This window comes from Haliotis rubra, unplaced genomic scaffold (assembly GCF_003918875.1).
Source record: "Haliotis rubra isolate DU_JTF1 unplaced genomic scaffold, ASM391887v1 Scf911, whole genome shotgun sequence".
Lineage (NCBI taxonomy): Eukaryota > Metazoa > Mollusca > Gastropoda > Lepetellida > Haliotidae > Haliotis > Haliotis rubra.
The window spans coordinates 226384-241293 of NW_025767648.1; the positions used below are offsets into that span (position 1 = coordinate 226384).

The 14910-nt window shown below is 41.0% G+C and overlaps 1 protein-coding gene across 1 annotated transcript in view; it reads left to right on the plus strand.

Annotated features, from left to right (window-relative positions):
* LOC124264174 (aromatic-L-amino-acid decarboxylase-like) overlaps positions 1-14653 on the plus strand; it is a 44165-nt gene extending 29512 nt beyond the window's left edge. The window contains exons 7-15 of the mRNA XM_046698914.1: positions 1078-1144; positions 3188-3282; positions 4265-4332; positions 6605-6695; positions 7457-7559; positions 9902-10017; positions 10741-11732; positions 11885-11935; positions 12069-14653. Coding sequence (XP_046554870.1) covers positions 1078-1144; positions 3188-3282; positions 4265-4332; positions 6605-6695; positions 7457-7559; positions 9902-10017; positions 10741-10929 — 729 coding nt within the window. The 3' untranslated portion in view covers positions 10930-11732; positions 11885-11935; positions 12069-14653. The remainder of the gene's footprint in view (positions 1-1077; positions 1145-3187; positions 3283-4264; positions 4333-6604; positions 6696-7456; positions 7560-9901; positions 10018-10740; positions 11733-11884; positions 11936-12068) is intronic.
* Positions 14654-14910: the final 257 nt, after the last annotated feature.

Genomic DNA, 14910 nt, shown 5'->3' on the forward strand with positions numbered 1-14910 from the left:
ACAAGTACAACAACAACTGATGAAGGAATGAGTAAAAATTATACTCCTGAACGTTGTGTTCTTCAAAATAAAGCAGTTGACATCCATAAATTCTTGCCTTTAGATTTCTTATCTGTTATAGAAATGCTTTTTCAGACTTTCAAAACTTTTAAGGAGCCCAAATTAACATTTATTAGGAGTGCCAGATTCTTATAATTGTGGGTTCATAAACCAGATTTGCGTTGATCATGAATAGTCCTTTTCTCATGGGTTTCACCAGAGTGATCAGTCTGTAAACCTCCATCACTTCCAGCATTCCTCTAGGATCATGTAATATAATATATGACTGTTCAAAGCTACATTGACACCCACTACTTAATAAATATAACTAGTTGTACACCAAATACTTTCATCTTCAGGCTCCACCCCAGTGCATGCAACATTCCTGGTCCTTGTGGTATTATTATATAATGTGCTGAGGTATTGCTGTGAGGAGTTTCTTGCAGCACTCTGTTGATATAAGCTGGGCCCCGTCTTAGCATATCGCAATATACCTAACTTTGTCAAACGTTAGCGCGTGCAAAGGGAGCCGGGAACCAGCTTATCTGTTGATACCACTGTAAATGGACCATTCGTAACTACACGTGTCATTCCGGCAAGCTGGATAGTGTCTCAGACGTACCCCTCTAGTAGCCTTGTTTATGACAGGACCCTGTCTAAGCACATGTAAATGGGCATGGAGAAGAAAATAGTCTAGCACTATTACCCAAGGAAAGATAACATTGAATTTCCAAACATGGCTCCTAGAATATCCTATATCCTGTGGGCAAAACAGCAATACAGTCATTCTCTTTGTAAATATGTTTCAGTGTTTAAAGTTGCTGATCCTTTAGCTCAAAGTTTATGTTTAAATTGTGCCTTGCATAGTTTAGTGAAGTTTCAAAAGTTCAACTGTGCCGCCATTTTCATGCTTCGAAATGCTGTGTAATCCCAAATATAACATGTTAAAAAATTCAGCTCAGTTTGCTCCAACAGGTCACGTGTCACCTGTATCAGAGAATATATAACTAAAAATGGCTTTATCTTACTCAATTGCAGCTGTGTGCTACTCTGGGAACAACCCCATCATGCGCTTTTGACAACATTCCTGAGCTGGGACCCTTGTGTGAGTATTGATGGAGTTATCTCCCATGAACTGTTGAACAATTAAGTTCTTATCGTTCTTTTTAAGGGGTCCAGACTCGATTATTTACAGCCCGCCACCATATAGCTGAAATATTAATAAATAATAATAATAATAATAATAATACTTTATTGCCCGACAAAGGAATTCCTTTTACAACAGTGAGGCATACAGCATGGTTAAAACAAATTAAGCAAAGAACAACGATCACTTTAAACACACAGATAAACAGGCTGAGAAGGATAACTAGTGTATACTGTAAGAGACTAGTAGTCAAATACATATAAAATTGTGGCTGGGTCTAACAAGTCTAATAACAGGTATAAAAGATGTTTGGGACCTTTTTGTGCAAACTTTAGGTACGAGGAATCTACGTCCAGATGGTAAAAGTTTAAAACAAGAATCTAAATCGTGAGACGGGTCGGATACAATTTTGTTCGCAGACATCAAAACATGATTCTCATACATATAACAAAGGGGGTTAAAATTCATGCCGACAATTTTTGAACAGATGGTTACAACTTTTTGCAGTTTGTTTTTGTTTTGGAGAAAAGGGCACTGAACCAACATTGAACAGAGAACAGTAAAATAGATTGGATACAGCAGTTATAGAAAACATTCAAAATGGTATTGTCAATGTTAAAAGATCTGAGCTTTCTCATAAAATACACCTTCTGAGTGCGGCGTAAAAACTAAACTCACTCACTAACTCTTCTCAAGGCTAGGTCAGGGTCCAAATTTTCTACCAGGGTTCCCCACCCCCTATTATCTTACCCTGCCCGGATACCCTTTATGTTAATTCCTGACATCAAATTTGTAAGAAATGGCAATATATTCTTCAGCTTGGAGGCTACAATTTCGAAGTTTATTCAATATCTTAACCATGTATTACATTCAAAACAGGTGACTGCACAATTATGTCTATATCTTCAAAGACAATACAACCTTTCAATCATGAAAGAATAACATATTACATTGTTTAATATATTAGTCACATCATATCGGATCCGGGTATTCAGAGACGGGTACCGGGTACAACTCATCACCCACCCATCCCAGGTATCTGGGTTACCCTTCCCAGCCCTAATAAGTACTTTTGTTTGTTCTGTAAATATCCGAGTCTGGACCAGACAATCCTGTGACTGTCATTGTGAACATCGATCCAACCAATTGAGATACGATGACATGCATCCAACAAGTCATCAAGCCTGGCCACCCGGAAAAGAAAACAGCAGAATACAGTCCTGGCTTCCACCATAAATTTTAAAAAATGTTTCAATCCGGAGAATGTATACTGTAAATACTCGGGAAATGCGTTTTCTGTAATATTTGACTAAATAAATTAAAAAAACCCCAAAAAACAACAACAAAAAACAAACAAAAAAACTCTGGTATATCTGCACTAAACACATCAAACGTTTCCCTAACACAATATTTACATTCATATCTGCCATATATGTTCAGTTAAACATAACATGTGACATGATAGAAAATGTACACCATCTGTACAATGTGTAACACAAAAACCTCTATATAATAAGATCGATGTTATTTTAACAATATGTTCTTTAATTTGTTATTTAATTTCCTGATATTTTTTGTTGTCTTAATTTGGATTTAGATGTATGAATATTGACATAAACAAGATCACACACACACACACACACACACACAAAAAGTCTGGCCACCCGAACCCATTAGTCTCTTAAGACAAGCATGGGTTGCTGAAAAACAGTTCTAACCCAGATCTTCCACAGGGTTTTTTTTGTAATGTGAGTACTGGCTGATCCTCAATTTAATAAGTTACCAAACAAACGCTGTAGTGTAGATTAACCCCCAGATTAAACACTGGATAGTTTTTTTTGCACAGAATGCTCCAATTTCTTTTTTTGCAGTTTGGGTTACAGATGATCTATAAAAAAAACAACGACCTGTGCATTAAATAGAGAAAATATGCTGTTATTGTCTGCTTGTACATCCATGTAATGAATTGCACTGTACTTTTATTGCGGCCTTGTATTACAGGTAAACAAGATGGAATCTGGCTACACATTGACGCAGCATATGCCGGGAGTGCGTTCATCTGTCCTGAGTTCCGACCGCTGCTGAATGGGGTTGAGGTAATCACACACACAAGAGATTTATGCATCCTACAACTGGCTGATGAGTGGCGGGTAGCCTAATGGTTAAAGTGTTCGTTCGTCATCCCGAAGACCCGGGTTCAATTCCCCACAATGTGTGAAGCCCATTTCCGGTGTCCCTCGCCACTATCTTGATGGGATATTGCTAAAAGCGGAGTAAAACCCAACTCACTCACTACAACACACTGTATACATACCTAGAAAATATACTGCTCATGTTTTTCTCAGGATACTGAGAAGCTTCATACTTCTTCATAGGAGTCATGACATAAGGTGAATCCCACCCCACATGAGGTGAGGTGAATCAAGAAATAATAGAAATATCCTTATCAAAAGTTGAGTTGAATACTTGCAGCAAATATTTGTCAAGTAAACTCATGTATAAAAGAAAGTACACAGTTGGTGCTTTTGGATCATTTTCCAAAAATCAATGTAAATATTTTTAAAATGTTTTATGTTGTGGGCATTTATGAATATGATATTTATTATGTAAATGATACACAGAACCTACTGGGTAAACAGTTGTTGAAAGTGGTATTTAAAGATGTCCTTATGTGTTTCAGGGGTGGAAATAACTTAAAATTGCTAGTGTACTCTGGTACAGTGGCTGGCACATGTAAAATCACTTGCTCTGATAATTTTTCCACTATACCGGCCGTTTTCTTGTTGATTTTTTAAATAAACAACATAATTAATATTGGAAAGTCAACTGGACACCGGTACAGTGTGATATACAAATTTGCTTGCCCAACAGAAAAAAGACTCGGGCGTCAGGCAATGGGTTATTTCCACCCCTGTGTTTTCAGTCTAGTGGCATGAACATGGATAGTGACATACTCTGTCAAATGTGTTTGACAGAAGCTTCTGTATCTGAAACGTACTGAAATTGTTTGTCAATTTGAATTTCTTCAAAATGTAGTTTATTTGTTACATTGTAATTGTCCATTTTTTCTCTTTTCAGTTTGCCATGTCTTTCAACTTTAATGCTCACAAGTGGTTGCAAGTGAACTTCGATTGCTCAGCGATGTGGTCAGTATTGTAGACTACAGTATGGTTAAGATGATAAGATTGACTGAATGGGGATCTGACCATGAAGATCCGGGTTAGAATGGGTCTTCAGCAACCCATGCTTGTCGTAAAAGGTGACTAATGGGATTGGATGGTCACGCTCGCTGACTTGCTTGAAACATGTCATCATATACCATTTGTGCAGATCGATGCCCATGATGTTGATCACAGGATTGTCTTGTCCAGACTTGATTATTTACAACCCACTGCCATGTAGCTGGAATATTGCTGTGTGCTGCGTGAAACAAACAACAAACAAACAAACAAACACATACATACATACATACTTACATACATACATACTAACATTTGAAAAACGCCGATATCCAACTCAGCTCAGCTGCTCAAAGGCGCTTTTGTTTTTCCCTCGTTCACTGGATGTCAATCTCAACGGCACATCGTATTGTCAATCTCAACTCCCTGGGGAGCATACAACTCTTGCAACCACTAGGCGCACCGAGTTATTGTGGCATTCCCATCCTTAAATGGGGCTCTTGGGTTAATATTTGGATCCCAGCAACTCATGATTGTCAAACGACCATTGTAAACTACAGATATGCATGGTGGCAATGTGTATTGGGTGTCTACATACTCCCCGACCGCCTCCGTGGTTCGCGGGTTCGATACCCGACCGCGATCATACCAAAAGACGTTAAAATATGGTACTTGTTGGTCCCTGCCTGGCGCACGGCATTAATGGGTACAACAAGGACTGGTCAGCTCGGAGTCAGTATAATGTGTCTGAGTAGGGTATTCATGCTTCACTGCGGCATGGTATCTCAGTGGGCTAGCAACTATAAAACCAGCTTCAGTCTGGGCTAGTACAAGCAGCCGCACATACACATACACACGCATGCACGTTGTCATATGAGCAAAATATTCTCAAGCACGACGTTAAACCCAATTTCACCTCACCTCACCTACATACTCCCCCAATAAAGTCCATGCTCATGCTATCAATCTCTGTTTTTTTCATGTCTTGTTCATTTGTCATTGTGATATAGCTGAATTAATGTGTATAAATGCTGAATTCAGCTGTACAAGGAAGCTCAAATGACACAATCTTCAAAGTGATTATGTGTTATTGCTTCCCTTATGCAGAGCAGGATCCTCTGATTTTGGTTTCAAATCCAGCACTTGCCTGATTTGGTTTGTTGGCACCACACTTGTGATTGTGGTTTTCAGCAAACTGGTAAATGTCTGAGAGAAGCATCACTTTAGGTTTTATTCAAACATTTTGTTAACTCATGGAATAACTACAGTTTTGTTCGCATCATGGTTGAACCATTGTGACCTCTTCTATACAAAATCAATATATTTTGTTACATACTAGCCTATGGTAACTATCACTGGTGTGATGCACAATGAAACTTGTCCCTACTCACACTTACTCACCATGACTCTCTACACATCCTTTCACTATATCTCCCCCCTAATCACTGCTCACGCTCTCTCTCCCTCCTGCACACCCTTTCTCACCCACACTTTCCTGACACCACTGTTCACCTTTTATCATCAGGGGTGGAAATAACTTTAAAATTGCTAGTGTACTCCGGTACAGTGGCACATGTAAAATCACCGTTTTCTTGTTGATTTTTTAAATAAACAACATAATTAATATTGGAAAGTCAACTGGACACCGGTAAAGTGTGATATACAAATTTGCTTGCCCGACTGAAAAAACGACTGGACTCGGGCGTCGGGCAATGGGTTATTTCCACCCCTGATCATTCTTACTCACCATCTCTCTTCCCTAATCACCTCACATTTCCCTCCTTTCCTCATTCTTTTCACCCATACACTTCCTAACTGCTCAATACTCCCGCCTCATGCCTACTCACCTTTACTTATCCATACTAACCCTCATTTAGTCCAACTCACCATATTTTACACTGCTCACCTCTAATCACTCTCATTCAGCTCTGGGGCGGTGGGGTAGCCTAGTGGTTAAAGCGTTGGCTCATCACGCCAAAGACCCGGGTTCGAATCCCTACATGGGTACAACGTGTGAAGCCCATTTCTGGTGTCCCCCGCCGTGATGTTGCTGGACTATTGCTAAAAGCGGCGTAAAGCCAAACTCAGTCAGTGAGTCATTCAGCTCTCTTTTTGCTCACCTCTAATCACCCTCACTCAACTCAGCTCTCCTCTCTAATCACCCTTGCTTGATGCAACTCCTTTTTACTGATTGCTTCTCACCCGAATCATCCCTAACCACATTATTTCTCTTTTTCAGGATAAAAGACAAGAGATTAGTTAGTGAAGCATTTGATGTTGATCCCTTGTATCTGAAACATGAAAATCAGGGGAAGATGCCAGACTACCGGGTAAGTGAGGGGTGCCAGGGTGGACTTAACTGTGTGAAGATGCCAGACTACCGGGTTAGTGAGGGGTGCCAGGGTGGACTTATCTGAGGGAAGATGCCAGACTACCGGGTAAGTGAGGGGTGCCAGGGTGGACTTAACTGAGGGAAGATGCCAGACTACCGGGTAAGTGAGGGGTGCCAGGGTGGACTTATCTGAGGGAAGATGCCAGACTACCGGGTAAGTGAGGGGTGCCAGGGTGGACTTAACTGAGGGAAGATGCCAGACTACCGGGTAAGTGAGGGGTGTCAGGGTGGACTTAACTGAGGGAAGATGCCAGACTACCGGGTAAGTGAGGGGTGCCAGGGTGGACTTAACTGAGTGAAGATGCCAGACTACCGGGTAAGTGAGGGGTGCCAGGGTGGACTTAACTGAGTGAAGATGCCAGACTACCGGGTAAGTGAGGGGTGTCAGGGTGGACTTAACTGAGTGAAGATGCCAGACTACCGGGTAATTGAGGGGTGCCAGGGTGGACTTAACTGAGGGAAGATGCCAGACTACCGGTAAGTGAGGGGTGCCAGGGTGGACTTATCTGAGTGAAGATGCCAGAGTACTTAAGCTTTAAAGGGCAAGATGCCAAACTTCAGGATAAATGTAAGGCATGTGAGGTCAGAGGTCAGATTACAATTATATTTTACAGTTGTAAAGGGAAATGCAAACATATTCTTCCCTTAAAAATATACCTTAAAATTGTACAGTTTTAGAATTTTTAACATCTATTCCAGCACTGGCACATTCCTTTGGGTCGGCGGTTCCGTTCTCTCAAGGTGTGGTTTGTTCTCCGGATGTACGGCGTGAAGGGTCTCCAGGACATTATCAGGAAGGTGGGTACGGCAGGCTACACTTACTGTTCTACATGGTATCTGTTTGATTGACATCTTAGATATTGAAGGGACGGTGGGGTAGCCTAGTGGTTAAAGCTTTGGATCGTCACGCCGAAGACCCGGGTTCGAATCCCCACATGGGTACAATGTGTGAAGCCCATTTCTGGTGTCCCCTGCATTGATGTTGCTGGAATATTGCTAAAAGCGGGCGTAAAAAGCCAAACTCAGTCAGTCAGTCATTCAGCTCTCTTTTTGCTCACCTCCAATCACCCTCACTCAACTCAGCTCTCCTCTCTAATCACCCTTGCTTGATGCAACTCCTTTTACTGATTGCTTCTCACCGAATCATCCCTAACCACATTATCTCTTTTCAGGATAAAAGACAAGAGATTAGTTAGTGAAGCATTTGATGTTGATCCCTTTGTATCTGAAACATGAAATCAGGGGAAGATGCCAGACTACCGGGTAAGTGAGGGGTGCCAGGGTGGACTTAACTGAGTGAAGATGCCAGACTACCGGGTAAGTGAGGGGTGCCAGGGTGGACTTAACTGAGGGAAGATGCCAGACTACCGGGTAAGTGAGGGGTGCCAGGGTGGACTTAACTGAGGGAAGATGCCAGACTACCGGGTAAGTGAGGGGTGCCAGGGTGGACTTAACTGAGGGAAGATGCCAGACTACCGGGTAAGTGAGGGGTGTCAGGGTGGACTTATCTGAGTGAAGATGCCAGAGACTACCGGGTAAGTGAGGGGTGTCAGGGTGGACTTAACTGAGGGAAGATGCCAGACTACCGGGTAAGTGAGGGGTGCCAGGGTGGACTTATCTGAGTGAAGATGCCAGACTACCGGGTAAGTTGAGGGGTGCCAGGGTGGACTTATCTGAGTGAAGATGCCAGACTACCGGGTAATTGAGGGGTGCCAGGGTGGACTTAACTGAGTGAAGATGCCAGACTACCGGGTAATTGAGGGGTGCCAGGGTGGACTTATCTGAGGGAAGATGCCAGACTACCAGGTAAGTGAGGGGTGCCAGGGTGGACTTATCTGAGGGAAGATGCCAGAGTACTGAATAAATAGTAGGGTGTCAGGGTAAACTGCAATTACGCCAAAGGGCAAGATGCCAAACTTCAGGATAAATGTAAGGCATGTGAGGTCAGAGGTCAGATTACAATTATATTTTACAGTTGTAAAGGGAAATGCAAACATATTCTTCCCTTAAAAATATACCTTAAAATTGTACAGTTTTAGAATTTTTAACATCTATTCCAGCACTGGCACATTCCTTTGGGTCGGCGGTTCCGTTCTCTCAAGGTGTGGTTTGTTCTCCGGATGTACGGCGTGAAGGGTCTCCAGGACATTATCAGGAAGGTGGGTACGGCAGGCTACACTTACTGTTCTACATGGTATCTGTTTGATTGACATCTTAGATATTGAAGGGACGGTGGGGTAGCCTAGTGGTTAAAGCTTTGGATCGTCACGCCGAAGACCCGGGTTCGAATCCCCACATGGGTACAATGTGTGAAGCCCATTTCTGGTGTCCCTTGCCGTGATGTTGCTGGAATATTGCTAAAAGCGGCGTAAAACCAAACTCAGTCAGTCAGTCTTAGAAATTGAAGGGATGGTGAGGTAGCCTAGTGGTTAAAGCGTTCAAAGAATGTTCAATAATAATGCAACATGGGTTTTAGTGTCAGATGAGTCTTGCTGAATCAGCACTATTCCCATGCTTATGAGTGTCAGAAAGGGTAGGCATCTCTGGCCTTAGCTTACATTCCTCTCTACAACTGAAACACTGTACACTCGGTATAAAATCCCAGAGCAAGCAATACCTGGACACTGTCTGTTCTCAGTGGTGTCAGTGTCCCTCAGATAACACTACCTGTGTGTAGATTAGTGGTGGTGTCATTAATTGAAATAATCGAAGATTGGTCGTAATGACTGAACGACCAAGCAATCGATCGTTTTTTCTCATAATCAAACACGAACAATTCTGGAACACTTGTTTGCATTAACAATATTTTTTCACAAGGTTGGTTTTGTCGGTTACATTACATAAGCACTACAAGCTCGTTCCAGTCATGACTGAATTTATCTTAAAGACTGCAAGAAATTTATGTTCCTAACATACTAGTCATCCTTTAAAGATGTGAAATTTGAAAATGCATTTTGAGCAGTTTTGCAAATAAACCCCGAAGAACTCCATGTTCCTTCTTTTTTTTGTGTGTGTTAACAAAAATTACCAGCAAAATATCAATAATGACGCTAACCAATTATTTTCGATGATTGATTGGTTGTAATGAACCAATTATCAATTATGAGATTTTAAACAGTTCCCAACACTAGTGAAGATGCGTGTATTTGTGTTACCAGGATGTACAGCTGGCCCACGAGTTTGAGTCATTTGTGAAAGCTGACAGCAGATTTGAGGTTGTCCAGGACGTGGTGTTGGCGCTGGTCTGCTTCAGACTCAAGGTAAGGAGAAAACGGCCAACCTCTCCATGTGATGTAGCCTTTATTACATACAGGGGCGGTGGGGCAGCCTAGTGGTTAAAGCGTTCGCTCGTCACGCCGATGACCTGGGTTCGATTCCCCACATGGGTACAATGTGTGAAGCCCATTTCCGGTGTCCCCCGCAGTGATATTGCTGGAATATTGCTAAAAGCGGCGTAAAACCATACTCACTCACTCACTCACTCTATTACATACATCCATCCTTTCTGAATCAACCAAGTCTTGGTATATACTCCAAACATGTGTGTGTTCTTAGAGCTTGCTGATGCATTGTTTACGTTGCGCTTTAAAAGGACTATTAATATTTGAGTATGAACCTCATCATTATCTGTGTACTACATTTCACAGTCTATTTTTCCGTCCTGAATCAGGCTTAATGGTTTTCAGTTAAATGCAGTGTCAAATCCAACTCACTCACTCACTCACTCACTCACTCACTCACCACTCACTCACTCACTCACTCATTCTAACTACTATCCTATTTGGGGCGGTGGGTTAGCAAAGTGATTAAGACATTTGCTTGTCACGTAGAAGTCATGGGTTCAATTCCTCTTGTGCGTACAATGTGTGAAGCCCATTTCTGGTGCTGGAATATATGTAGCACTGGAAAAGTGGCGTTAAACCGTCCTAATTCACTCTGTATCAAGAAGTGCTGTTATTCTTATAGAATCTATTGTGTTACAGGGAGAGAACTCCATCAATGAAAAGTTGCTGAAAGACATCAACGATGACGGACGTATACATCTTGTTCCCTCCCAGATGAGGAAGACGTACTTCCTGAGATTTGCTGTGTGTGCGTCTCGAACCAACTCAGATGATGTCAAGTTAGCATGGAAAGTCATCAATGAACTGGCTACAAAATTGCAAAAATGAAGACACAATAACTGACTGATTTGGATGAAAAGTATTTTGGGGGCTTGGTGAGGAGGCTGATGAAGAAGACTGATGTAGAGGAGGGTTTTTATGAGGTTGATTCTAAGGTGTTTGTCAAGAGGTTTATAGAGGAAGTGGTCAGGTCTTTAAGGAGTTTCTCAAGAGATTTATTAGGGAGGATTTGTAAAGGAGTTTGTCAGGAGGCTAATCGAAGAGGTTGTAAACAGGCTTTATAGAGGAGGTTGTCGGGAGGCTTTTAGAAGAAGTTGTTAAAAGGATCATAGAGGAGATGGTCAAAGGGTTCAAGAAGGAGGTTGTCAGGAGGCTTACATTGGAGGTTGTCATGGATGTGGTTTGAAGAAGGTATCAGGGCTTAGACACTAGGTTGTCAGAAGGTTTATAGAGATTATTTGTAGGTTTATAATTCGAAAGTGGTCAGGGTTCACTTGTTTACTGAAGTCGTTGGGGTTTATTGAGGAGGTTGTCAGGGTGCATATATGTAAGAAGTTGTCAGGAGGTTTATATGAGGAGGTTGTCAGGAGATGTATATGAGGAGGTTGTCAGGGGGTTTATATGAGGAGGTTGTCAGGAGGTTTTTATGAGGAGGTTCTCAGGAGGTTTTTATGAGGAGGTCAGGGGGTTTATATGAGGAGGTTGTCAGGAGGTGTATATGAGGAAGTTATCAGGAGGTTTATATGAGGAGGTTGTCAGGAGATGTATATGAGGAGGTTGTCAGAAGGTTTATATGAGGAGGTTGTCAGGGGGTTTATATGAGGAGGTTGTCAGGAGGTTTATATGAGGAGGTTGTCAGGGGTTTATATGAGGAGGAGGTTGTCAGGGGTTTTATATGAGGAGGCTTATCAGGAGGTTGTCAGGAGGGTCAGGAGGTTTATATGAGGAGGTTGTCAGGAGGAGGGTTTTATATGAGGAGGTTGTCAGGAGGTTTATATGAGAGGTTGTCAGGGGGTTTATATGAAGAGGTTGTCAGGGGGTTTATATGAGGGAGGTTGTCAGGGGTTTATATGAGGGAGGGATGAGGTTGTCAGGAGGTTTATATCAGGAGGTTGTCAGGAGGTTTATATGAGGAGGTTGTCAGGACATGCATATGAGGAGGTTGTCAGGGTGGTTTATATGAGGAGGATGTCGGGAGGTTTATATGAGGAGGTTGTCAGGGGGTTTATATGAAGAGGTTGTCAGGGGTTTATATGAGGAGGTTGTCAGGGGTTTATATGAGGAGGATGTCAGGGATTTATTAAGGGGTTTTCAAGATTCTTTTGCATTGGTTCTTGCAGTAACATATGAGCTTCCTGATCTGATACGGTTTCATTTCTTTATTCATCTCAATTCGGAAATTTCCTCTTGACTAAAGACTATCACTACAGAACACAAATATACAGATTTACCCTTGATAGTTCAATCTGACTTGGAACTCAGAAACAAGACAATGTATAAAATATTCACAACAATGTAATTGTGTGGCTCTTTGTTTTTGCTGGGCAGTGGGGTAGCCTAATGGTTAAAGCGTTGGCTCGTCACGCCGAAGACCCGGGTTTGAATCCCCACATGGGCACAATGTGTGAAGCCCATTTCTGGTGTCCCCTGCCGTGATGTTGCTGGAATATTGCTAAAAGCGGCGTAAAACCAAACTCAGTCAGTCAGTCAGTCTTTGTTTTTTGCATTCAGAAGTGTCTGATTACATTCAATTTAGGAATATGCTTGTATAAATGTTTGAATTGCTCATCCCAAGAATTTGGAAACATGGATCCTGCCTTGATCTCTTATGGATCTTGACAAACAAATATGGCATCAGAATGCAATAATATATTTGTAATAAAATCACCCCCTGTGAAATAAATTACATCATCAGGGTGTACAACTGTCAGTTTCAAACATATATGTATCTGGCAATATCTAAACATACTTGTAATAATAATAATAATAATAGTAGTAAATTTGCATTGCGCTTTTTCCATACTTGGATATTATGCTCAAAGCACAGTGAGGATTCTGAATTTATTGAAAAAAAAACACAAAGAAAAAAAACATACATCTAAAAGAATAATTGCATTTTGAACCAAACTGCCTTAAATTTTAGTGCTAAAAAAACGTTAAAATATTCAGTGAATATTTGTTGCGGAATTGATTCAGCCTTCCTAACGTAATGCATTCTAATTTCACACATGAATGCAGGTCTTGTTCCACATGACTGCCATCGTAATTTGCTGATATAGAATCAATTGTTGAATAATACACACCTATTTCGGTCTTGATCAGTAGTAAGTTGGCTTGATGGAATTGTATGGGTTATAATAAAACAATTTTAAAAATCAATTCAGTATCTGATGCTGAATTTGACTTCTGTGCTTAATGTTAAAGGGTTTTATAAAACGATCTGGTTGAAATATAATCGGAATGAATTTTTAAAATTTTTAATTTGTCAAACTGATGTATTCTTAATGCAGAAAATGCTTGTTAATCCAGTCCTATATTTTGAGGAAACCCTGTTCATCCTGACCCGACTGATCTGGAAACTCTGTTAATCCAGCTAATGTATCATGAATCCCAGATACTCTTAAACTGGTTTATCTAGAAACCCTGTTAATCCGGACCTGATTGATCTGGAAACCTGTTCATCCTAACCCAATTTATCATGAAACCCAGTTAGCCTTAAACTGATTTATCTAGAAACCCTGTTAATCCAGACCTGATTGATCTGGAAACCCTGTTAATCCAGCTAATTTATCATGAATCCCAGTTAGCCTTAAACTGATTTATCTAGAAACCCTTTTAATCTGGACCTGATTAATCTAGAAACCCTGTTGATCCAGACCTGATTGATCTAGAAACCCTGTTGATCCAGAAACCCTGTCGATCCAGACCTGATTGATCTAGAAACCCTGTTAATCCGGACCTGATTGATTTTGAAACCCTGTTAATCCAGACCAGATTTATAAAGAAAACCCTGTTATTCCTGAAGTACATGTTCTTGAGTCTAATGCAGGACTGGAGCCCGGGGAAGCTGCCAGAATCTTCACCTGATTTGCGACCTGAGCAATCGGTCCACACAGGACCACACAGGACCGAATAAGACCAAATAGGACCAAACAGGACTACATGTAAAAATGAACAATCAGTGGGGTGTTATAACAAATTTGATACTGTTGAAATTGATCAGATGCTTTTGTAGCTCAGCTTGCCTTTCCTGAAAGAAGTCCACATAAGGAACAGGCTATATAGATGTATATCCCTTTAGTTGACAGCCCATGTTCACAATTTCCTTTTAAAGTTTGTTTAAAAAGTTAACATCTTCAAAACATGTATGAAAACCATATAAATATTTTTGTGGCCTCAAACTTGTAAATGAGGCTCTCGTGTATCTTTCTTAAATCATCTGAAACCAACTCACTCACTCCATGTGCTCACTTGTCAAATGTTTGACATCAAATCTGTTACTGGTCAGCAAGTGTGTACCCAGACTGTTATTACAATGTATTCATATACTGCGTTACCATGGTGATGTAGGTTTCAAGGGTGATAGTATTTATATAGTTGTTGTTTGGGACATAGAATATGCGTGTTGTTATGTTGTTCTTTGTATGACAGAGGTGGTGGGAGATTAAAACATATACTGGTAAAAATGTATACTCTTCAAAAAATTAATTTGAGTTTGAAATGTCTTCAAAACAGCACTACGCTCAAAACAGTTGTCCAATCACTACAAGGTTAAGGTGAAAAAGCCCCAAACAAAAATGATACCCAAATCAGAAGACTGACATTTCCTCCAAGAAATAAAGTTGATATATATTAAAATATATGAATTTTATCTCCAAAGAGTAATCCAAAAGGGGCCTAGGACAACTAGAGTAGAGCCAATCTTGACTTTCCCAATCATTCTTAAGTGGGTAACCTGGGTTAAAGCGCCCATCATGCTTAAGACCTGGGTTCGATTCTCCACTTGGGTACAATGTGTGAAGCCCATTT